The 26,416-nt window shown below is 40.1% G+C and overlaps 3 protein-coding genes across 6 annotated transcripts in view; all 3 read right to left on the minus strand.

Moving 5' to 3' along the window:
- Nucleotides 1-26,416, minus strand: part of LOC117407795 (butyrophilin subfamily 1 member A1-like) — a 345,211-nt gene that overhangs the window by 143,177 nt on the left and 175,618 nt on the right. The gene's annotated exons all lie outside the window — the stretch shown is intronic.
- On the minus strand, nt 3,465-8,207 carry LOC117965887 (zinc finger protein 239-like). 2 transcript variants are annotated; one of them, XM_059011917.1, is made up of 2 exons: nt 8,144-8,207; nt 3,465-5,834 (listed from the first exon to the last, which is right to left on the minus strand). In XM_059011917.1, exon 2 carries the CDS (start codon nt 5,783-5,785, stop codon nt 4,826-4,828), a length of 960 nt encoding a protein of 319 aa, XP_058867900.1. In that variant the 5' UTR covers nt 5,786-5,834; nt 8,144-8,207; the 3' UTR covers nt 3,465-4,825. The 2 variants fall into 2 exon arrangements, with proteins under 2 accessions (XP_058867900.1, XP_058867899.1); XM_059011916.1 differs by lacking the exon at nt 8,144-8,207 and adding an exon at nt 7,574-8,069.
- On the minus strand, nt 10,659-15,733 carry LOC131709369 (zinc finger protein 883-like). Its single transcript, XM_059011871.1, has 2 exons — nt 15,644-15,733; nt 10,659-13,348 (listed from the first exon to the last, which is right to left on the minus strand). The coding sequence occupies exon 2, from the start codon at nt 13,291-13,293 to the stop codon at nt 11,863-11,865; it is 1,431 nt and encodes a 476-aa protein (XP_058867854.1). The 5' UTR covers nt 13,294-13,348; nt 15,644-15,733; the 3' UTR covers nt 10,659-11,862.

Below are 26,416 nucleotides of genomic sequence, written 5' to 3' on the forward strand. Positions count from 1 at the left end.
TTCCTCTCCTTCCCCACCTCTGACTCCACCATCTCCTCCCGTATCTCTACCTGTCTGTCTGCTATTTCCTCCTGGATGCACTCGCATCACCTCAAACTCAACCTCTCTAAATCTGACCTCCTTTTCTTTCCCTCCTCCTCCCCCTCCTCTGATCTCTCTATCTCTTCCTCTGGAATCTACCACACTCTCTCCCTCTTCCTCAGCTAAGAACCTTGGAGTCACCCTGGACCCCTGCCTCTCTTATTCCCAGCACATCTCCACTCTGGCACGCACTTGCCGATTCTTCCTGAGCAACATCCGAAGAATCCGACCCTTCCTCGCCAACTATGCTACCCAGCTCCTGGTCCAGGCCCTGGTACTCTCCCGCCTAGACTACTGCAACTCCCTCCTGGCTGGCCTCCCTGCGTCCGCCACCCGTCCGCTCCAGCTCCTCCAGAACTCTGCTGCCCGCCTGGTGTTCTCTCTGCCTCGCTTCGCCCACGCTACTCCACTACTCCGCTCGCTCCACTGGCTCCCGATCACCGCTCGCATCCAGTTCAAGACTCTTGTACTAGCCTACAGATGCCTTGACCAGTCTGCACCCAGCTACCTCCAGACCCTCATCTCTCCCTACACCCCCACTCGACCTCTCCGCTCCGCCTGCACTAGAAGACTAGCTCTACCACCGCTACGCTCCCCTGCCTCCAAAGCCCGCTCCTTCTCCACCCTTGCTCCGCAGTGGTGGAATGACCTTCCTACAGATGTCAGGACTGCCCAGTCCCTGACCACATTCCGGCGCCTCCTTAAGACCCACCTCTTCAAAGAGCACCTGTAGAACTCCTCTGTTTGTATCCTGGGACACTATCACCCTTCATGTAAATGTGCTTTATTTTGCTCTTATCAGCCCCCTATTTTACTGCATTTAATCCTGTACTTCAGAATACTGTAATCTGCCAAGTTTTTAACCTGTAGTACTAAATAATAATAATAATAATAATAATAATAATAATTTTGATGGAGTGTCTGCAGTTAAAGTTGGATAAGATGTTCCACTGTGTAGGTTGAATATCCCTGGTCACAGTGTATAATGATATCACAGTGTGTCACTATCAATGTTAAAGCATGACCTGGATTCATCTTAGTTATGTGTGCTGTGGCATGCCCTTGCTTTCATGAGATTAACACAGAATGTTGTTTTAATATTATATTATGGAATTTAAGGACCATCTTATTAAGTGTTATCTTTTCTAATCTATTTTTCTTATTTAGAATTACTTTGTATAATTTTATGTTCTATCCTGGTGAATTTTAAAACTGTGTGTCCTCAATAGAGCTCTCATAGTCATGTCTAAATCCTAAATTCAGAGCAGAGTGTAACCAAGAATGTGTTCTCCTGCATCACACTGCCCCTAGTGGATGTAAGAAATACCACACAGAGCAAATGAGGTTCTGTATCTCAGATCTATCATGAGAGAGAGAGAGAGAGAGAGAGAGAGAGAGAGAGAGAGAGAGAGAGAGAGAGAGAGAGAGAGAGAGAGAGAGAGAGGAGAGAGAGAGAGAGAGAGAGAGAGAGAGAGAGAGAGAGAGAGAGAGAGAGAGAGGCAGAGAGAGAGAGAGAGAGAGAGAGAGATTGTTGCAATGGAAAGCGCTTTCAGAGATTCTTACCTGCACTTATTTTCACAGCTGAGTACACAGTGTCAGTCTCAGCAGGTTTGACTGGTAAAATAAACACACTGTTAATACAAACAGGACAGTAAACCCATTGGATCAATAGCTCCCAGTGTTTTAGCAGACAGGGCCCCCCTTGGTGTTCAGGGGTTCCCCACAGACTGCGGGGAGTCTTCTGGTTTCAGAGCAGCTCAGCTCCGCAGTCCTCTTGCTCACCAAAGAGCTCAGAGGAGACACTCTTACACCATGAGAGCCAGGGGCAGCTGCACATGTGAACTGATATAGAAAACAAGCAGAAGACACTCACACCTGTCATGGGTTACAATCACTGATCGTTTAGGGAAGTGTGAAAGGGATGTTCAGCTTGGTAATTTAGAGACACAATTTACAGAGATTCTTACCTTTCTTTGTATTGTTGTGTTTGCTGGTGTCAATCTCACTGTAAACGATGTCTTCAGAATCTGAAGGGACATTTAAAAAAAATATATTATCTTCAGTGTTGGTTTCATGCAATTTTAGAAATGAATGTCGATTCCTAGCTTCACTGTTATTATTGTGTGTGAATAATGTGTTGGTGTCTCCTCACCAGTAACTCACCAGGTTGCTGTGCTCGGCTGGAGAGCTCTACTCCCCCTGCTGCTTGGTCCTGGTTCTGATCAGAGCATTCCCTGTGACAGTAGTGAGATACACCAGGCTTGATCAGTTTCACTTCAGAATTGATTCCACACTCCCCACCTCTCCATGTGTCACTGAAGACAAGCATGATTTTTTTGTATCACCAAATTATGTTATATTAAAAAATACTGACAATATTGTTAAATAGCAAATAGCTTCAGATACCATTGTAACAGTTTATCTTGCTGTTAGATTGGAATGATGTTTGTATTGTTCTGAGTAGTGCTGAGAGCCACTGCTGAAGATTTGTATTGTTTCTGTGCTATGAGCTGGGAAAGTGCTTTAACTTGTCATTTATTTTGCACTCTTGGGATTCCTCATTCCCATAATACTGTGTAGCAGGTCGCTACTTTGTGTTTTGTTTTATCGTTTTAATTAGGCTACTTTCATTTTTAGAACGCCCCCTTATCTTTCGTTTCTTTCCCCGCGCCAATCAGAGGATGATTCCCCTTACCTGGATCATGTAAAAGGCTGGTTTTACAGATAAGGGGGACGGAATAGGAAGCAGGATGTAAGGGAACGGGAGGCTCTCGTGACGGCGGCGGTATGGCTGGTCGGCAGCCTGTGCAATGGCGGTGTGTTTAAAATGATTCTGTGTGTGGTGTGCGAGTAGCGGCAGTAACATTGAAGTATGAGACGTGAGTAAGTCAATTTGATTATGATCTTCTAGTCAGCTACAACCTTCGTTGGTTGTCGTGAAATCCTTAAAGGGAATGACTAGTTTAGAACTTATTGTTTCAAAGCAGAATGTTTGTTTACATTACATGGCCGGCTACTCTTGGACCACCACACGCTTGATAATGCCCATCCTTCTTCTTCTTCTTCTTCTTCTGGTTTTAAAACCCCAGCCCCTCACAGACAATTTCCGCCTGGGGGGCTGTACCCTTAAATAAAATCACAATATCTTCCAAATAATAGATAGCACAGGCATGGTTCAGGGCTTCAATTCAAGGTAACCCCTTGGGCATCAAGACTAAAACCTCAGGTGTGATAAAAGTCTTACTCAGTACCACACTGGAAGGAGATATCCAGAAAAAATACATAAAAAAACAACAAACGCTTTTCATTTTTTTCTGTTCTATAGTCATTTTTTCAACTTGTAGCATTCCAGTGCTTCACCAACATGTCTAATATACTGGGTAAAAATTTGAAACTGTTTGAACAAAAGGATCAAATTCTACAGGAGTTTTTACAAAGCTAAGCCCAAGGGTCCCCAAACCTCTCCAAAAATAATCATTGTGTAAATCTTTATGTCCAGTGATACACTAAGTTCTAAAAGGGATGTTATCTTCTGGCACCTCACATGCTATCCATTGACACATGCATTTGCCTTTGAAAGGCTTTTTTCCCCCCTTATCTCATTCAAGAGGTGGGCGTGTTTGTTTGCACATCGATTACTCTGTGATGGATTGGGCTACAAACAAAGTAAAGGTATGAATGGAAAGCTTGTGACCTCCCCTACAACGTGATCAGGGAGATTTCACCGTCATCAAGGTTGTAAGACCAGAGCAGCAAAACGCAAGCTAGTCGATTGCTTTTGTTTTGAATGCATGGGGGTACTAGACACATTGCGAATGGGATATCTCAGCGGCGAAATGACGGATTCGAAAAATTCCTTCGCTGTTTGACGGTAGGAAAACAACAATTTTGATATCGAGTCAGCTTTTTTTTCTGTTTTGCTTTTGTAATAATATTACAAATGAGTTATGAAATATAATGTTTACGTGCAGTACCGTGTTCCGCCCGCGGGACTAGAGGGCGTAGGATTGAAGGCTCTGTATCAGCTGTAGACACTCACCAGGGAGCTCACAGTTTTTATATTAAGCTGCTGTTTAACCCTTAGCGGTCCGTTTATTCAGCGCTCGTCAGGCGGGTTGGGTCCAGGTTATTTTCACAAGCGCTGCTTAAAATATTTTTTTCAGAGTAAAAAAATGTGCTGTATTTTTCACACACCTCTTTATAGACGTGCATACTGATAAATCCTCTCCTGATCACTTGTTTTATCACCAAACTCCTCAATAACGCGATCAGAGTCATTATTTTATTACTATAACATCTCAAAGCTCAGCTCTGTGATGTTCTTTGAGCGCTGGATGCAGAAGCAGCTGTCTCCTTTGTTATGTCCGTGTTATCTCTGTAGTGGATGGGGCTATGAGATACGTCCTTTTTTCAGCTTCATTCGGCTCCTATCGCTCCCACTCGGCCATTGAAAGATTTTCTCGGCTTTTTCCGTAGAAAAAACGACTAGAGACCTGTGCTTGACGTCTTTTTGACAACGTTTTACAGGGTCCGACATCAGACTGGAAAGGTGAAATTGTAATGTCGGACCTTAAGGGTTAAAACGACTGGGATTTCTCAGTGCGGGTGAATGAACACACACTCACATTCTGACTAAACATATTTTTTGCACTAGGATCAAAATCTCTTCCTCCTCCATCTGGTTACCCCCAAATAATCGATTAATCGAAGCACCAGCTGACAGATTAATCGATTGCATTAATAATCATTTCATGCCGCACCAGTCAGCACAGATTTGTGGATTTTCTCCAGTGTGAATTCGCTGGTGAAGTTTCAGTTTGAATTTCCATCTGAAACTCTTCCCACAGTCATGACAGTGATGTGGTTTCTCTCCTGTGTGAATTAACTGGTGGTTTTTCAAAGTTCTTGACTGACTGAAACTCTTCCCACAGTCAGCACAGGCATATGGCTTCTCTCCAGTGTGGATTCGCTGGTGGTCTTTAAGATTTCCTAATGTCCTGAAACTCTTCCCACAGTCAGCACACACATTTGGTTTCTCTCCAGTGTGAGTTCGCTGGTGCATTTTCAAATTGCCTGACAGGCTGAAACTCTTTCCACAGTCAGCACAGACATGTGGTTTCTCTCCTGTGTGAATTCGCAAATGCAATTTCAAGTTGCTTAACTGGCTGAAACTCTTCCCACAGTCACAACAGACATATGGGTTCTCTCCTGTGTGAATTCGCTGGTGTTCTTTCAGAGATGCTAATCTCCTGAAACTCATCCCACAGTCAGCACAGACATTTGGTTTCTCTCCAGTGTGAATTCTCCGGTGCATTTTAAAATTGCCTGACAGGCTGAAGCTCTTCCCACAGTCAGCACAGACATGCGGTTTCTCTCCTGTGTGAATTCGCTGATGCATGTTTAAGTGGCTTGACTGTCTGAAACTCTTCCCACAGTCAGCACAGACATGCCGTTTCTCTCCAGTGTGGATTCGCTGGTGAAGTTTCAGGTTTTGTAAACGACTGAAACTCTTTCCACATTCTGTACAGGACAGAGAGCCCTGCAAGCTGCTTGTTTTAAAATGGTTACCCTCCTCTTTAACATGGACAGGGTCTAGTTCAGGAAGCTCCTCTTCAATATGGACTGATTCTAGTTCAGGACTCTCATCTTTAATATGGACTGATTCTAGTACAGGACTCTCCTCTTTAACATTGAAAGGCTCCATCACTTAATCTTTTCTATCACAATCCAGCTTTGTCTTCTGAACAAATTTCCTAAAAAGAAAAAATACAATCTGTTACAATCTCTTTCTTAGATTCTATTAGCTTGCGTTAGCAATTCCAGTCTCCATTTATTACCATGTTCACAAACGTGCTGCACTGAGTGAGATGAAGGAGATTTTCTATAACAAGGAGGACGGAGAGACGGACCAAAAATCACAGAAACGAAGACAGTTCTGATGGTTGTTTGTGCAGGGGTTGCATGGTGGTGTGTGTGTGCAGGGGTTGCATGGTGGTGTGTGCGTGCAGGGGTTGCATAGTGGTGTGGGCGTGCAGGGGTTGCACGGTGGTGTGTGCGTGCAGGGGTTGCACGGTGGTGTGTGCGTGCAGGGGTTGCACGGTGGTGTGTGTGTGCAGGGGTTGCATGGTGGTGTATGCGTGCAGAGGTTGCATGGTGGTGTGGGCGTGCAGGGGTTGCACGGTGGTGTGGGCGTGCAGGGGTTGCACGGTGGTGTGGGCGTGCAGGGGTTGCACGGTGGTGTGGGCGTGCAGGGGTTGCACGGTGGTGTGGGCGTGCAGGGGTTGCACGGTGGTGTGGGCATGCAGGGGTTGCACGGTGGTGTGGGCGTGCAGGGGTTGCACGGTGGTGTGTGTGTGCAGGGGTTGCACGGTGGTGTGGGCGTGCAGGGGCTGCACGGTGGTGTGTGTGTGCAGGGGTTGCACGGTGGGTGTGTTTGTGCAGGGGTTGCACGGTGGGTGTGTTTGTGCAGGGGTTGCACGGTGGGTGTGTTTGTGCAGGGGTTGCACGGTGGTGTGTGCGTGCAGGGGTTGCACGGTGGGTGTGTTTGTGCAGGGGTTGCACCGTGGTGTGTGCGTGCAGGGGTTGCATGGTGGTGTGTGTGTGCAGGGGTTGCACGGTGGTGTGGGCGTGCAGGGGCTGCACGGTGGTGTGTGTGTGCAGGGGTTGCACCGTGGTGTGTGCGTGCAGGGGTTGCATGGTGGTGTGTGTGTGCAGGGGTCGCACGGTGGGTGTGTGCGTGCAGGGGTTGCATGGTGGTGTGTGTGTGCAGGGGTTGCACGGTGGGTGTGTGCGTGCAGGGGTTGCATGGTGGTGTGTGTGTGCAGGGGTTGCACGGTGGTGTGTGCGTGCAGGGGTTGCATGGTGATGTGTGTGTGCAGGGGTTGCACGGTGGTTTGTGCAGGGGTTGCACGGTGGTGTGTGCGTGCAGGGGTTGCACGGTGGTGTGTGCGTGCAGGGGTTGCATGGTGGTGTGTGTGTGCAGGGGTTGCACGGTGGTGTGTGCGTGCAGGGGTTGCATGGTGGTGTGTGCGTGCAGGGGTTGCACGGTGGTGTGGGAGTGCAGGGGTTGCACGGTGGTGTGGGAGTGCAGGGGTTGCACGGTGGTGTGGGAGTGCAGGGGTTGCAGACGCATGGAGCCCTATTCATGAATGTGTTCTGCATAACCAGCCCTTGTCCAAGACATGCAGTGTTGCAAACAAGTCAACTTTTACACATGCACACAAACTACATTGAAACCGTTAAATTAATTAATCTGTATGTTTTTTGCCAGTTCCTTTGCCCAGGTGAGGTCAACAACACACACATGAAATAAATGTGCAGGCAGCTTTTCACAAAATACAAACAAACTAAACATTCCCGCAAAAAAATGACTTGCTTCTATTCAACCCAAACAAGTCCCAACAACACACAGCGCTCCTCCTCCTTTCCAGGGTCCAAGCTTCACTACAATACAGAGCTGAGAAACAACATGAAAACTGACAGAGCAACTTACTCAAAAAATCCACACTTCAAAATAAAACCCAGTGGAGATCAGAGAGCAGGACTGAGGCGTGTGCTGCCCCTGCGAGTCACACACACGCAGGCAGCGTCTCTCACTGTAGATCACAAATAAATGCAGAGAGTGTTTTTGCCAGCGCGTCCATCAGACTAGCGCAGCAGCGCGTCGGTTCAGTGCGCAGGACTGGAGAGTCTGGAGCGGAGTGGAGCGCAATCTCACCCTGGAAACAAAAACTCATCGGATTGGCTTTGTTTATGTAACGGCGGGGCGGCAAACGCGACCTGCCCGCACAAGGCTGAGGGCTGCAGCTGGTACTTGTTTTAGCAATGTTGAAATGTTCTGTATTAATTGACCTGAATTGTTTGTTTGTTTGTTTGTTTGTTTGTTTGTTTGTTTGTCTGTTGCCAGGGGCAGCGAGCCCCGGCCTCCCTGCTCTCTCAACGGGCCTGTGTGTGATACAATTATTATTTTTGACCAGGGAAATAAATTGTTTTCAATACAACTAATCACAGGTACATCTCTGTTAATAAATGGAATATAATGAATTTGTGTTTAAAATCTTACTCGTTAATTCAGCCGCGCCGCCTCCTCTCTCTCCTTCAGGGAAAAACATTGTGAGGGACCGAAGCGAAAACAAACCCGCCCCCTCTCTCGCCTGCCATTGGCTGCGGGGTCATTCTGAACCGAGGAATCCTCCGGTGATTGGACGCACTGGGACTCCGTTAAACCAATAAGGGATCAGCTCCATGTCAGTTTACCGTATAATCCAGAAAAAAAGTTTGTAAACGCTACAAAAAAAGAGATACTTTTTGCGCATTATCCACCCTCTGCAACACAGACCTTGAGAAAGCAATGAAATCTGAAACGGCATCGAATTGTTTTTCATTCCTCCGGTCCCGCCGCTCTGCTAAAACAACAGCTGGGGGGGCAAAACAGTTATTTTAGTGTGGAGTCAACACCGCCACCTGGTAGAACTTGTCAATGCCAATGTACAATTCAATACCTATTAAAAAACACTTTTAAATTTATTTTTGCATGTTTCAGTTAAATACATTTACTCTGCTTTACTTAGCGTATACTTCAAAGTTATGGAGGTGTTTTTAGGTCTCTTTATTGCTCTGTTGGTTTAAGGATATTTAATTAGACATTCTCCCAGAGTTCAGCTTTCTGTGCAGAGCTAGTTCAGCAGAAACTAGACTGATGACTCTCCAGTTAGTTTACATTCCCCATTCTAGTTCCAGGCAGGCACATCATTGCTTAGATTACTGGCTTTATTGTATTCTAAACTCTGGAAGAATGTAGTAAATTAACACAGACACCAAGAAGGGATTATATTGTAGCGTCAAACTGAACAGGACTGTGTGGCTCTGTCTGCAGATTTTATGTTTCAATTAAATACATTTACTTAGTGTTTAGTACAAAGTTATAGCCAGGACTATTATTTTGGTGCTTTTACTGGCGTAAGGATATATATATATATATATATATATATATATATATATATATATATATATATATATATATATATGTGTGTGTGTGTGTGTGTGTGTGTGTGTGTATTTAATTCCACAATTTGACCTGAATTATCAATGCAATAGGTCCCTTCAGGGTGTCGTTGTAGTTCATATTTATGAAGATATAATATTCATCATTAATACCTCAATATCCTAGGCCACCTCCGACTATGCTGGTAATACACAAACATATTAGTTAATATGAATGTATTTTAATATACAGGACGACACCTCTGTATGGGATTAATATTTAGATACACAAATGTCTTTTTGTTCTATTTCTGTAACACTGATGCGGTTCTGCAGTCTGGCTGTTTCCGTGTTGAAGCGAGCACGTAGATCCATTGCTACAGCGCCGGGGGACAGTCTCTCGTGTCATCTGGACAGAGCTGCATGTCTTCTGTCTTACCTGATGACGGCAGTGTGCGGATGCTTGTGCTGTCTGCTTGCGTGTGCGGGTGGGAATGGCGAGTTCGGGTTAAAAACCCCAATGCCACATTTCCTTGCTTTTGTGGCGTTGAGTTCAACCCTAACTGATGCATTAATGCAGTTCTATTACCAATTATATATAAAAACACACACACACGCACACAGACACACACAAACACGCACACACGCACACACACACACAGACACACACACAGACAGACACACACACGCACAGACACACTCACACACACACACACGCACACACAAACATGCACACACACGCAGACACACACACACACACAGACACACACTCACACACACACACACACACACACACCACACACACAGACACACACACACACCACACGATCACACACACAGACACACACTCACACACAAACACAGAGACACACACACACACAGACACACAAACATGCACACACACGCACTCACACACACAGACACACACACACACACAGACAGACAGAGACACACACACAGACAGACAGACACACACACCACACACACACAAACATGCACACACATGCACACACACACACACAGACACACACATTGTAACGGAGCAGGGAGGGGGTTAAAAGTGTGAGTGATGGCCCGTTTACTATACAACTATCTATCTATCTATCTCTGTCTCTCTCGACAGACAGACAGACAGAAACAGACAGACAGACAGACAGACAGAAAGATAGATAGATAGATAGACAGACAGACAGATAGATAGATAGAGACAGACAGACAGACAGATAGATCGATCTCAGATCAATTATAAATGCTTACTTTAGTACTCATAAGAGGCAGAAAGAAACAAAACACAACAATGATTCAGTTTATTAAGACTCACAAAAGTTAGAAGACTATAGAAGTTAGAAATCATGGTACCAGAATTACAAGCATAGACACAAGCGGGAATCAAACATTGGAACACATATTTTCATGAGCACGCTGTCTTTTTTTGTTTCAACAAGTTCAGTTGGGAAGCAGCTTCAATTGCATTTAGTATGAAGTTGTAATCTGGAGTTACTTCAGAACTTGTTGATAAACTCAATCAGTGTTTCAATGGTTCTGACGTGCAGCTTATTCCACTAGACTTCAGTTTAACAGTGTTTTTCTTTCAGTCTAATCAATCGTGGGAAACCACTGAATCTACAATTGGATAAGAGCTTCTACAGAAACTACAATATTATTCCTGAGTGAATGTTTGCTACATTCTCCCAGAGTTCAGCCTTCTGTGCAGAGCTAGTTCAGCAGAAACTAGATTGATGACTCTCCAGTTAGTTTACATTCCCCATTCTAGTTCTAGGCAGGCAGAACATTGCTTAAATTACTGGCTTTATTGTATTCTAAACTCTTTTCAGAATGTAGTAAACTAACACAGACACCCAGAAGAAGTACTCATAACAGGCAAGAAGAAACTCAACACATGAAAATGATTACATTTATTAAGACTCACAAAACTAATAAGAATACAGAAGTTAGAAATCAAGGTATCAGAATTATAAGTATAGCAGGAATCAAACACTGAAACACATATTTTCATAAGCACGCTCTCCTCAGTGTGTTTCCGTACACGCACACGCAGGATTCACGCACATCACACACAGTGACGGGGTGAAGCAGCGTCTGTTGTGTGGGTTGGAATGAAGACGACATTTTTGTTTCAACAAGTTCAGTTGGGAAGCAGCTTCAATTGCATTTAGTATGAAGCTGTAATCTAGAGTTACTTCAGAACTTTTAGATAAACTCAATCAGTGTTTCAATGGTCGGACGCAGTTGTTATTTTCAAATGCACACAACAGCATCAGTTCAGTTAAATTCTTGTTTCAATTGTTCAAAGTGCAATTGTTTGTATTTTTAATCTCAAATGTTTTTCGATTCACTTTTAAAATAAGGAACAAAGAAATGACGAGTTCTATTAACTCAAACATTCAGGCCAAATTGATAAAGCGGAAAAACCAACGGCAAAAAGCCACATAACGTGTGTGTTCAGTACGGCCGCACTCAGCGTCAAAACAACAACCTATTTTCTAAGACTAATTAGATAAAGCAGGCGCTTCCGCAATCAAACAATTTAAATACCCCTCACCGCAATTAGCGGTGGAGAATTACACACCTCTCACAATAAACAGCGGGTTTGGTGCCTTTTCAAGTCGTATATCCATCTGAAGCTCTTCCCACAGTCAGCACAGACAATTGGTTCCTCTCCTGTGTGGATTCGCTGGTGAACGTTCAGGTTTGTTAAGTGTCTGAAACTCTTCCCACAGTCATTACAGTGATGTGGCTTCTCTCCTTTGTGAATTAACTGGTGGGTTTTAAGATTTGTTAACTGAATGAAACTCTTCCCACATCTACTACATGGATGCAGTTTCTCTGGTGGCTTTTGAAGTCGCCTGACTGTTTGAAGCTCTTCCCACAGTCAGCACAGACATGAGGTTTCTCTCCAGTATGGATTCGCTGGTGAAGTTTCAGGCTTTTTAAATCTCTGAAAATCTTCCCACAGTCAGAACAGTCATATGGTTTCTCTCCACTGTGAATTCGACGATGTTTTGTCAAATAGCCTGACTGATTGAAACTCTTCCCACAGTCAGCACACACATACGGTTTCTCTCCTGAGTGGGTTTGCTGGTGTTTTCTCAATGTGCCTGACTCACTGAAACTCTTCCCACAGTCAGCACAGGCATACGGTTTTTCTCCAGTGCGCATTTGCTGGTGAAGTTTCAGGTGTTTTAACTGACTGAAACTCTTTCCACAGTCAGCACAGACATGTGGTTTCTCTCCACTGTGGATTAGCTGGTGGGTTTTAAGCTTTCCTAACCGTCTGAAACTCTTCCCACATCTACTACACGGATATGGTTTCTCTCCAGTGTGAATTCTATGGTGGGTGTTCAAGTCGCCTGACAGTCTGAAACTCTTCCCACAGACAGCACAGACATGTGGTTTCTCTCCTGTGTGGATTCGCTGGTGAAGTTTCAGGTTTTGTAACTGACTGAAACTCTTCCCACAGTCAGCACAGACATATGGTTTCTCTCCAGTGTGGATTCGCTGGTGACGTTTCAGGTTTTGTAACTGACTGAAACTCCTCCCACAGTCAGCACAGACATGCCGTTTCTCTCTAGTGTGGATTAGCTGGTGACGTTTCAGGTTTTGTAACTGACTGAAACTCTTTCCACATTCTGTACAGGACAGAGAGCCCTGCAAGCTGCTTGTTTTAAAATGGTGACCCTCCTCTTTTACATGGACAGGGTCTAGTTCAGGAAGCTCCTCTTTAATATGGACTGATTCTAGTTCAGGACTCTCCTGTTTAATATGGACTGATTCTAGTACAGGACTCTCCTCTTCAATATGGACTGATTCTAGTGCAGGACTCTCCTCTTTAATATGGACTGATTCTAGTGCAGGACTCTCCTCTTTAATATGGACTGATTCTAGTACAGGACTCTCCTCTTTAATATGGACTGATTCTAGTACAGGACTCTCCAGTTTAATATGGACTGATTCTAGTTCAGGACTCTCCTGTTTAATATGGACTGATTCTAGTTCAGGACTCTCCTGTTTAATATGGACTGATTCTAGTTCAGGACTCTCCTGTTTAATATGGACTGATTCTAGTGCATGACTCTCCTGTTTAATATGGACTGATTCTAGTTCAGGACTCTCCTGTTTAATATGGACTGATTCTAGTACAGGACTCTCCTCTTTAATATGGACTGATTCTAGTACAGGACTCTCCTCTTTAATATGGACAGGCTCCATCGTTGAATCTTCTCTTTCAGAAGGATAATCCAGTTTTGTCTTCTGAATAAATGTCCTAAAAAAACACCATAAAATACAATCTGTTACAATCCTTGTTTAATTCTATGAACTTACCTCACCACCTCCAGACTCCATTCATTACCATGTTCACAAATGAGCTGCACTGAGTGAGATGAAGGAGATTTTCTATAACAAGGAGGAAGGAGAGATGGAACCAAAATCACAGACACAAAGACAGTTCTAAACAGAGAAATATTCAAACATGTATAAAAAGCACCCACACATGTAACCACTCAAGCACAAGATCCTCAGGAATACTGCTTAGAAAATGACAGCATTTCTTTCACACAAGACAAAGGGCACTGTTGAAAAGATTGACAGATTTGATAATGAAGTTTATTTTTAGTGCTGTGAAAGATTTGCATGTATATTTATTGGTGCTTGTAAGCACCCACAGAACTAACCAGGCAAGAGATGCAATAAACATGAATATAAAGTGTGTAAACTTCCATTCCCATGTAAACCCCCACATTAGATTTGATTAAACAGTTTTAATCCCTGCCACCTTGTAAGTGAAAACTCATTGAAAACTCATTAAAACTCATTGAAAACCCTACAAAGACTATACAGGGAATCATACAGTTAAAACTCATTGAAAACCCTGCAAAGACTATACAGGGAATCATACAGTTAAAACTCATTGAAAACCCTGCAAAGACTATACAGGGAATCATACAGTTAAAACTCATTGAAAACCCTGCAAAGATTATACAGGGAATCATACAGTTAAAACTCATTGAAAACCCTGCAAAGACTATACAGGGAATCATACAGTTAAAACTCATTGAAAACCCTGCAAAGACTATACAGGGAATCATACAGTTAAAACTCATTGAAAACCCTGCAAAGACTATACAGGGAATCATACAGTTAAAACTCATTGAAAACCCTGCAAAGACTATAAGGGAATCATACAGTTAAAACTCATTGAAAACCCTGCAAAGACTATACAGGGAATCATACAGTTAAAACTCATTGAAAACCCTGCAAAGACTATACAGGGAATCATACAGTCAAAACTCATTGAAAACCCTGCAAAGATTATACAGGGAATGAGTGTTGGATTTATAAAAACGTGAGATCTGAAAACGAGACGAGTGGGAGAGTGGACTGGATTAATCTATAACCTGCAAAGACGGTACGGGTTAGAAACGAAAGAAAAGAACGGCGGAATACGTAAATACAGCAAGGTGCGCTGTTTAAAAGATAAGCGGTTGGTGCACACAATCCAATTCAACGGACAGAGCAGTAATACTGAAGACACTGCTCTGAAACTGGTTATAAACGTGCCTGCAACGCCTCAACAATCTTAGTACAAGCACTACGACCTGAATACATATTTCTATACTTACTTGGTGGAGTTGCTGGCAAGCCAACGTGGTTACCCGGGAGCAAGAAAGCGAGGCTGTGTTTCTTTTACTGGAGTAAGTGCACCAAGTGTGGACAATTAAAAGACTGAAAAGAAAAGGTGCATGTACCAGTGGACTTAAAGTAAATCTTTATGGGATTTAATTGCCTTATGTTGGTGTACAGTTCTTTTTTTTATTATGGTGTGGATTAGCCACTCCATAATCAATAGTCAGGGCTCGAAAAAGTGAGTTAGTGCCCAGACATGGGTTAGTTTTTATTTTGGTGTTTATATTTAGTTTTGTCTCAACTTTTGTTTTCTTTGTAAATAAAATCTCACCTATTGGTTCGCCATTTCTGTTTCCGACTCGGTCTTTAGAACAGCACATTCAGCCAGTCTTAAAAAATAGAGCACTCTCGCTCACAATAATATATATATATATATATATATATATATATATATATATATATATATATATATATATATATATATATATATATATATATATAATATAATATATATATATATATTGCATTTGTCCATATTTTCAAAAGTCATTGTTTAATAAGACGCAGGAGGTTGTTCTAAGGTTTGAGGCGTAGGGATTTTTATATTTTTATATGCTTATGTTAACTTATGCTGGGTGTATACATATTTTTACCAGGCTACGTTAAAAGCAAAAGATATTTTCACATACAAAAACCAATAGTTGAAACAGGAGAAAGTTTAAAATAGTGTATCGCAAAAGAAAAATGCAGAAAACAACTCATTCGACATTTAAAATGCGTTTAGACAAGTATTACACACATAAATCACAGGACAACTTGAGCGTTAGTCGTTTTAAAAGTGTACTGCCAAAACAAAATATATATTAAATTAAATATTTATTAAAAAAGACAAAATCTACTAGAGTACAATTTCTGAAAAAGCTCTCTCTCTTACCGTTTTCAAAAAAACCTCCCCGGACAAACGCACAAACCCTGCCTGAATTCTCTCTCTCATGCTTCCTTCTCTCTTCAAACTTCAGCTGAGGAATCACTTCAAACGCTCGTTCTGTGACTTTAATGGGGGCGTTCCTTTGGCCCCAAACATGCGCACGAACCCCCCCAGACCCCCAGACCCCCCAGAGCCCCCACGCTGAGAATATTTGGTATGTGTGAACCTTGGTGCCGTTGGGGCTGAGGGGGAGTCTGAAAAGCAGGTTACATTTCCAAAGGAAGTTAACCCTGAGGATTATTTGAAATGTGTGAACCTTGGTGAGAATTTTTTTTTTTTTTTTTTTTTTTTTTGCGATATCACACTTTAAGGGCCGTTTGGTCTGAGTTAGGATCGGTAAGCCTGGTGATATTTCAAACTGAATAGAGAGTTCAATCAAAGATTAGAAAAGAAATGTTTTTTAAAAAGACATATAAAATCGGAAAATGTGTTATTGCAAATAAAAATAAAAGAGAAAAATATTGTAAGTGCTTTTATCATCAACAGATTTGAATAGTCTCATACACGGCCAAACTATTCTGATGGTTTTGCAAATTATTAATAATTTTTACTGTTTAGATTTTTTTTTTATATGAGCTTAGTGCAGCATCATGTTTTTAAAATCGGTTAAATTAATGTTTGTAGATCATGAGGTAATGACCTATTTATAAGTTATATTGTCTATATTTCATCGATGTTCTCTCTCTCTCTCTCTCTCTCTCTCTCTCTCTCTCTCTCTCTCTCTCTCTCTCTCTCTATATATATATATATATAAAAAAATATGTATAATAGTTGGGGGTACATTAAATAAATAAAACTGAAGATGTGGTTATTAGTGTAAATAAACATATAAACCTCTAAAATGAAACAAGTTATAAAACAGATTGCTTAAACGTTAACAAATGAGTGAGAATATTTTTTACCCTGTAACATGAAATTTATTATCAACTCTGAAAATGTTATCAACAGTTAGTCTAATAATCTCTGCCGGGTCCTAATCTAATGCCCCAAATGTATTGTATATGTACAATAATAATAATTATTTTAAACCAAACTTTTTATTTTTACTTTACCTTAATTAACACCCCATGATCATTTACAAATGTATTCATTAACCCCTCTTTAGTTTAAATCCCAGACACTTTCCATTATATGAGTACTTTGTTCACCATCCATTAGGATTATATGGCCCTTTCACATTTTTGTTTTCTTAAACAACCCTTTACACTAATATATATATATATATATATATATATATATATATATATATATATATATATATATATATATATATATATATATATATATATATATATATATATATATACCCTAAATAAAGGGGGTGTGCAAGTGTTTGTATGTTTTAATGCATATCAACCTATGTGCATAAACTGTATTCTGGTTGAATAAAAAATGCAACATTGCTTTGAAGTCATGTATACTTCCAATAAATATTTGAAAGGTTCCTTATAGGGTATGCATTAACTACATCCTTACATTTTAATGGTAATGTTCATTTGATGTACTGCACAAAAACTTGGTCTTTTTTTGTCCTCATGTATTCCCATCATAGGGATGTCCCAGGGCCCTAGCTCACAGGCCCAGCATGGAGGCAAGGTAGAACAACTCATGGGTGAGGGGAAATCAAAGGAGGTTTTTAGAATGCATGGCTTTATCAGACAAGGCTATCCTGTCGGGACCCAAAGGAGTGAAGGGAGACATGGAGGATTCACTCTAATGAGTTAACACAGCATTTGACCAGAAGGGTCCCCCAGCCCCCTTTTACAGGCAACTGGAGAATACATCTGGTCTAAATTAGCCAGAAAGGCAGAAGGCGCAAAGGTCATTGAGCCAAAATGACCGGTATGTGTGCGGGGCTGTTTCAGAGCCTAAGAGATGCAGAGCCTTCCAAAATAGGTATATTAGAGTTTTGGGTTAAATTAAATAAATACAACTGAAGGGGTTATTTGGGGAAATAAACATTATCTAAGGAGATTGCTTACTTTCGTTAAGATTAAAACCTGGAAACAATTCTATAAACAAAAACTGTTTAATCATGTTTGTTTGTTTGTTTGTTTGTTTTTATTTTTATTTTTTAAAAGCTAAAAATGAGAGAACATTTTTATCCTGAAGCAAATACAATTAAAAATGCTAAAATGAAAGAAGTTTCAAAATAGACTGCAGGAGCATTCACAAATGCGAGAATATTTTTTGCATATAATACAGAGTAAAGAAAATAGATCTAACTAGCCAAAGTTTAACAATATACAAGCAAACAGGTATATGTAATTGCTTTGGCAAAACTTGTTTATTCTTGTCATGCCAATAAAGCTTATTGAATTGAATATAACTGAATAAAAACAAAATGTTATGATTCTGTAACAAACAAATGAAGGAAAATTAAACACATGTGTACATGAATAAAACAACAGAGTTTAACATGTTCTAAACATGTTAAATATAGAGTAAAGAAAATATAAGTAAAGTATAGCATTCTACTAAAGAATAAGGCCTACGGTTTTTGTAATGTATTTAGCTTCCCTGAAAAAGGCACGGAACAGTTTTTTAGAGAGAGAGACCCCAGCTCTGACCAAAGATCTTTTCTGAAATGAGGGACATCCCTTTCTTCGGGGGAGTGGTCTGGTGAACCTGCCTATGTCTTTCCAAAGAAATGGGTTCAGTCTCCAGTACTTTATTATGGATTTATTTTCTTGAGGTACATGTTTTAAAATATTAGGTACGCTCTATATACACCCCAAAAAAAACGCAAGTGCATTATTTTTACTTTGTGTATTTAAGAATCATGGACAAACCCTGGTATTTGTGAGATGATAGGTGCAGTCATCATGTACCTTAAATTAGAAACTCCTCCTTTATGGATACATTTTCAATGTGTTATTTTACTGAACATAATTACAATATGCTTTTACAATGTGTTCCAGGTGTTCTGTTTTATTTTTTTAATGCATGTGGATATACAGGTTTGAACCTTAGATGTCAATAATTACATAAATAAATACATCCTTATTTACATGATAAACGCAGATATCTATACGCCCAGAATGCCTTATTTCTTTACATTATTGTATACACTCTTTATTGTTGAGCCTTCATTAAATTGAATTTATTTATATACAAAATAATTAAATGCTCCCCGGTATTGTGAATGTCAGAATATGACAGGTCGCCCCAAAGTTTGTGTTAAAAATATCCATACTTTAAGTTCTACATTTTTTTTATTTTTTAATAATGGATTGATGCATGGATTTGTTTAACTTCATATTCCCCCAGAATTGTTATGTTGGTAGGTTTGTAACACCGGGATGGTGTTATTTTGGGGGTAGGTGTTTAAAAATGGTCCACCTTGTACTGCGCTTGATCTGGGTATGTGTAAATGATTTTAGTTCAGAAAACAAGCAAATGTCCACCTGAAAGGGGTACGATGTACTGAGTTGGGCCCTTAAAGTAATTTTTATATAATATTTCACTATTCATCAAATGTATGTGACTTTAACTGATGAGCAACAAATAGGGTTACATTGTAAACATCTAGGATTTGGGAGTTGAACTATAATTGGGCTTGTTCTTAGTGACTTATGCAGTAGTCAATCAAAGCAAGGACAGCGTCCCATTTTCTGACGTTACACAGGTCAAGTTGCGGTACACATGCCATATTCTGATCCTATGCCAGAGCCACAAAAAATAAAAAGGGAAACAAGGAGAAGAGTTATATGTAGATTTGAATAATGATAGTAGATTGTAGTCTACTGTCTGTTTAAACTTCCCAAAGTGTTACAAATGGTACTTTGTGATGTATTATTATGAAAGAAAAGGTTTCTTTGACACCAGTCGGTACCAAAGAATCTTATGTAACGTGGGGCCGTGGTTATTTTTATTGGATGCATATCAAACATGTACAGTATAGAACTACAGGAGGTTTCTCTTTTACTATTTGCTTATGTTTTACTGTTAAAAATAAGGTATAGATTTATCTTGTTCAGAAGCAGGTTCAGATATCTGCTGTCTTTATACATTATTCATATTGTTTCTTTCTGTTCATATTCAAATAAAAGCCTAATCCTTAATGTATCAATCCAACATTACAAATACTATAGTCTACCTATTTAAATATCTTAAGAGTTATTTGAGACACATAATAATATAAGACACATAATAAACACATAATAAGCCATAATGAATGAATAGATTGGGTGTTTTGGGGTGTTGAGCTGGGAGATACAATTGTATTTGCTTTTATTTAGTATGAAAACAGCTCCTTGGATAAAGGCAGCCAGTAAATAATAATAATAATAATAATAATAATAATAATAATAATAATAATAATAATAATAATAATAATAATAATAAATAATCATAATATTAATCATAGGTCATCAAGTTATCGATTGTAGTATGCAATGAGAGTAATAATATGCAACTAAATTAAGAAATACTAACTTATTGCTGAATAGCTTCAGTATAAAAAGATAATAAATTAATTACAAAGGATAATTTCTGAAAGACAATATTTAAACTGTTGATTATATAGAGTTGTTAACTACAAGTAGCCTACTAGGCTAGTACATGTCTAGCACATGAACATGTCTCGTCTTAAAAAATGTTATCGTGGTAAGGTCATCAGGCAAGTTAGTACCACAGCGTCTTCATTAACACATCCCTTTTTTAAACTGCCCCCGACAAGACGTCGCTAATGTGGCTATCCGAAAGGTTTTTTACACCTAACCATGCTTGTAATTAATTTATTATCTTTTTATACTGAAGCTATTCAGCAATAAGTTAGTATTCCTTAATTTAGTTGCATATTATTACTCTCATTGCATACTACAATCGATAACTTGATGACCTATGATTAATATTATGATTATTTATTTATCATTATTATTATTATTATTATTATTATTATTATTATTATTATTATTATTATTTACCGGCTGCCTTTATCCAAGGAGCTGTTTTCATACTAAATAAAAGCAAATACAATTGTATCTCCCAGCTCAACACCCCAAAACACCCAATCTATTCATTCATTATTGCTTATTATGTGTTTATTATGTGTTTATTATGTGTCTTATATTATTATGTGTCTCAAATAACTCTTATTTAAATAGGTAGACTATAGTATTTGTAATCTTGGATTGATACATTAAGGTTTAGGCTTTTATTTGAATATGAACAGAAAGAAACAATATGAAACAATATGCATAATGTATAAAGACAGCAGATATCTGAACCTGCTTCTGAACAAGATAAATCTATACCTTATTTTTAACAGTAAAACATAAGCAAATAGTAGTTCTGTAGTCCTATACTGTACATGTTTGATATGCATCAAATAAAAATAACCATGTCCCCGACGTTACATAAGATTCTTTGGTAGCGACTGGTGTCAAGAAACCTTTTCTTTCATTATAATACATGACAAAGTACCATTTGTAACACTTTGGGAAGTTTAAACAGACAGTAGACTACAATATACTATTATTATTCAAATATACACATAACTCTTCTCCTTGTTTCCCTCTTTATTTTTGTGGCTCTGGCATAGGACCAGTAAGTGGTATATAATCAGAATATGGTATGTGTACCGCAACTTGACCTGTGTAACGTCAGAAAATGGGACGCTGTCCTTGCTTTGATTGACTACTGCATAAGTCACTCAGAACAAGCCAAATTATAGTTCAACTCCCAAATCCTAGATGTTTACAATGTAACCCTATTTGTTGCTCATCAGTTAAAGTCACATACATTTGATGAATAGTGAAATATTATATAAAAATTACTTTAAGGACCCAACTCAGTACATTGTACCCCTTTCAGGTGGACATTTGCTTGTTTTCTGAGCTAAAATCATTTACACATACCCAGGTCAATCGCAGTACAAGGTGGACCATTTTTAAACACCTACCCCCAAAATAACACCAACCCGGTGTTACAAACCTACCAACATAACAATTTTGGGGGAATATGAAGTTAAACAAATCCACGCATCAATCCATTATTAAAAAATTAAAGTATGTATTACTTAAAGTATGGATATTTTTAACACAAACTTTGGGGGCGACCTGTCATATTCTGACATTCACAGTACCGGGGAGCATTTAATTATTTTGTATATAAATAAATTCAATTTAATGAGAGCTCAACAATAAAGAGTGTATACAATAATGTAAAGAAATAAGGCATTCTGGGTGTATAGATATCTGCGTTTATCATGTAAATAAGGATGTATTTGTTTATGTTATTATTGACACCTAAGGTTCAAACCTGCATATCCACATGCATTAACACCTGGAGCACCTTGTGAAAGAATATTGTAATTATGTTCAGTAAAATAACACATTGAAAATGTATCTATAAAGGATTAGTTTCTAATTTAAGGTACATGATGACTGCACCTATCATCTCACAAATACCAGGGTTTGTTCATGATTCTTAAATACACAAAGTAAAAATAATGCACTTGTGTTTTTTGGGGTGTATATAGAGCATACCAAATATTTTATAACATGTACCTCAAGAAAATAAATCCATAATAAAGTACTGGAGACTGACCCCATTTCTTTGGAAAGACATAGGCGGGTTCACCAGACCACTCCCCCTAAGAAAGGGATGTCCCTCATTTCAGAAAAGATCTTTGGTCAGAGCTGGGGTCTCTCTCTCTAAAAAGCTGTTCCGTGCCTTTTTCAGTGAATCTAAATACATTACAAAAACCGTAGGCCTTATTCTTTAGCAGGATGCTATACTTTACTTATATTTTCTTTACTCCATATTTAACATTTTAAAAAATGTTAAACTTTGTGCTGTTTTATTCATGTACATATGTATTTCATTTTCCTTCATTTGTTTGTTACAGAATCATAACATTTTGTTTTTATTCAATTATATTCAATTCAATAAGCTTTATTGGCATGACAAGAATAAACAAGTTTTGCTAGGTTTTTAAAAAAAACAAAAAAAAAAAAAAAAAAAAAAAAACATGATTAAACAGTTTTTGTTTATAGAATTGTTTCCAGGTTTTAATCTTAACGAAAGTAAGCAATCTCCTTAATGATAATGTTTATTTCCCCAAATAACCCCTTCAGTTGTATTTATTAAATTTAACCCATAACTCTAATATACCTATTTTGGAAGGCTCTGCATCTCTTAGGCTCTGAAACAGCCCCGCACACATACTGGTCTTTTTGGCTCAATGACCTTTGCCCCTTCGGCCTTTCTGGCTAATTTAGACCAGATGTATTCTCCAGTTGCCTGTAAAAGGGGGCTGGGGGACCCTTCTGGTCAAATGCTGTGTTAACTCATTAGAGTGAATCCTGATGTGTCACCCTTCACTCCTTTGGGTCCCGACAGGATAGCCTTGTCTGATAAAGCCATGCATTCTAAAAACCTCCTTGGATTTCCCCTCACCCATGTGTTGTTCTACCTTGCCTCCATGCTGGGCCTGTGAGCTAGGGCCCTGGGACATCCCTATGATGGGAATACATGAGGACAAAATAAGACCAAGTTTTTGTGCAGTACTTCAAATGAACATTACCATTAAAATGTAAGGATGTAGTTAATGCATACCCTATAAGGAACCTTTCAAATATTTATTGGAAGTATACGTGACTTCAAGGCAATGTTGCATTTTTTATTCAACCAAAATACAGTTTATGCACATAGGTTAATATGCATTAAAACATACAAACACTTGCACACACCCTTTATTTAGGGTATATATATATATCTATATATATATATATATCTATATATATATATATATATATATATATATATATATATATATATATATATATATATATATATATATATATATATATATAATTGTTTATTTACAGATTATCAGATACTCATTTTTAATTAATCAATAAAAACATCCTGAACTGCAGCGATGACACTAAAACTTTGTTTTAATTAGGGAAGATGTCCAGGAAACACTGTCTAGTGTCTTTAGACCTCCATCCAATTTACATTTTGCCGCTAAGGTTTTAGAGAAGGTGGGAGCTGGCCAATGCAATATATTTCTGGGTGATAACCAAGAACTTGAAAAGTTTAAATCAGGCTTTAGATCTGGTCACAGTACAGAGACTGCCCTAGTCAAAGTGCTGAATGATTTACTAATGAGCGCAGACTCCAGTCACATATCCATTCTGGTTCTGTTAGATCCAAGTGCAGCATCTGATACTATTGATCATGCTAGTTTAACTGATCGCCTTGAAAGTTGGATAGGGCTTTCAGGAACTGTTTTAGACTGGCTTAGGTCATATCTTACGGACAGGTAGAATTTTGTTTCAATAGCAGACTCTGTATCACAATTATCCACTATCTCCTGTGGTGACCCCAGGGCTCCATTCTTGGCCCCTTACTATTCTCCTTATACATGCTACCATTGGGCATGATTATCCGTTAACACCATGTACATCTTCACTGTGATGCTGATGACACACAACTTTACATCTCTGTGAAACCTGGGGATATATCAGTTGTCTCCACCCTAATTGCATGTCTGTCGGAAGTGGAAAGCTGGATGTCCCAACATTTTTTGCAGTTAAATTCAGGTAAGACTGAAGTTGGAGCAGAAATTGGAGTTGGTAAATTCTATAAAAACTAATTTAGGTAAATATAATTCTAATATAAATTCCAAAGCCAGAAACCTGGGATTTGTAATTGATTCTGATTTATGATTTGAGGGTCATATTCACAATACCACTAAAGTGTCCTTTTATTATTTATGTAACATTGCCAAGATTAGGTCTTTTTTATCATTGCCTGCTGCTGTGAAGCTAATTCATGTGTCTGTGCTGTGTGTCTGTACTGTATGTGTGTCAGTGTGTCTGTGCTGTGTGTCTGTACTGTATGTGTGTCAGTGTGTCTGTGCTGTGTGTCTGTACTGGATGTGTGTCAGTGTGTCTGTGCTGTGTGTCTGTACTGGATGTGTGTCAGTGTGTCTGTGCTGTCTCTCTGTACGGTATGTGTGTCTGTGCTGTGTGTCTGTACTGGATGTGTGTCAGTGTGTCTGTGCTGTGTGTCTGTACTGTATGTGTGTCAGTGTGTCTGTGCTGTGTGTCTGTACTGGATGTGTGTCAGTGTGTCTGTGCTGTGTGTCTGTACTGGATGTGTGTCAGTGTGTCTGTGCTGTCTGTCTGTACGGTATGTGTGTCTGTGCTGTGTGTCTGTACTGGATGTGTGTCAGTGTGTCTGTGCTGTGTGTCTGTACTGGATGTGTGTCAGTGTGTCTGTGCTGTGTGTCTGTACTGTATGTGTGTCAGTGTGTCTGTGCTGTGTGTCTGTACTGGATGTGTGTCAGTGTGTCTGTGCTGTGTGTCTGTACTGGATGTGTGTCAGTGTGTCTGTGCTGTGTGTCTGTGCTGTGTGTCTGTACTGTATGTGTGTCAGTGTGTCTGTGCTGTGTGTCTGTACTGTATGTGTGTCAGTGTGTCTGTGCTGTGTGTCTGTACTGTATGTGTGTCAGTGCTGTGTGTCTGTATTGTATGTGTGTCAGTGTGTCTGTGCTGTGTGTCTGTACTGTATGTGTGTCAGTGTGTCTGTGCTGTGTGTCTGTACTGGATGTGTGTCAGTGTGTCTGTGCTGTGTGTCTGTACTGGATGTGTGTCAGTGTGTCTGTGCTGTCTGTCTGTACGGTATGTGTGTCTGTGCTGTGTGTCTGTACTGGATGTGTGTCAGTGTGTCTGTGCTGTGTGTCTGTACTGGATGTGTGTCAGTGTGTCTGTGCTGTGTGTCTGTACTGTATGTGTGTCAGTGTGTCTGTGCTGTGTGTCTGTACTGGATGTGTGTCAGTGTGTCTGTGCTGTGTGTCTGTACTGGATGTGTGTCAGTGTGTCTGTGCTGTGTGTCTGTACTGTATGTGTGTCAGTGTGTCTGTGCTGTGTGTCTGTACTGTATGTGTGTCAGTGTGTCTGTGCTGTGTGTCTGTACTGTATGTGTGTCAGTGCTGTGTGTCTGTACTGTATGTGTGTCAGTGTGTCTGTGCTGTGTGTCTGTACTGTATGTGTGTCAGTGTGTCTGTGCTGTGTGTCTGTACTGGATGTGTGTCAGTGTGTCTGTGCTGTGAGTCTGTACTGTATGTGTGTCAGTGTGTCTGTGCTGTGTGTCTGTACTGTATGTGTGTCAGTGTGTCTGTGCTGTGTGTCTGTACTGTATGTGTGTCAGTGTGTCTGTGCTGTGTGTCTGTACTGTATGTGTGTCAGTGTGTCTGTGCTGTGTGTCTGTACTGGATGTGTGTCAGTGTGTCTGTGCTGTGTGTCTGTACTGGATGTGTGTCAGTGTGTCTGTGCTGTGTGTCTGTGCTGTATGTGTGTCAGTGTGTCTGTGCTGTGTGTCTGTACTGTATGTGTGTCAGTGTGTCTGTGCTGTGTGTCTGTACTGTGGATGTGTGTCAGTGTGTCTGTGCTGTGTGTCTGTACTGTGGATGTGTGTCAGTGTGTCTGTGCTGTGTGTCTGTACTGGATGTGTGTCAGTGTGTCTGTGCTGTGTGTCTGTACTGTATGTGTGTCAGTGTGTCTGTGCTGTGTGTCTGTACTGTATGTGTGTCAGTGTGTCTGTGCTGTGTGTCTGTACTGTATGTGTGTCAGTGTGTCTGTGCTGTGTGTCTGTACTGTATGTGTGTCAGTGTGTCTGTGCTGTGTGTCTGTACTGTATGTGTGTCAGTGTGTCTTAGCTGTGTGTCTGTACTGTATGTGTGTCAGTGTGTCTGTGCTGTGT

The sequence above is a fragment of the Acipenser ruthenus genome, chromosome 43, assembly GCF_902713425.1.
Source record: "Acipenser ruthenus chromosome 43, fAciRut3.2 maternal haplotype, whole genome shotgun sequence".
NCBI lineage: Eukaryota > Metazoa > Chordata > Actinopteri > Acipenseriformes > Acipenseridae > Acipenser > Acipenser ruthenus.

What these genes read in the sequence shown, in the direction of transcription:
- LOC131709369 (XM_059011871.1), bottom strand. Translation starts at nt 13,293, where the DNA reads ATGGAGCCTGTCCATATTAAAGAGGAGAGTCCTGTACTAGAATCAGTC.
- LOC117965887 (XM_059011917.1), bottom strand. Translation starts at nt 5,785, where the DNA reads ATGGAGCCTTTCAATGTTAAAGAGGAGAGTCCTGTACTAGAATCAGTC.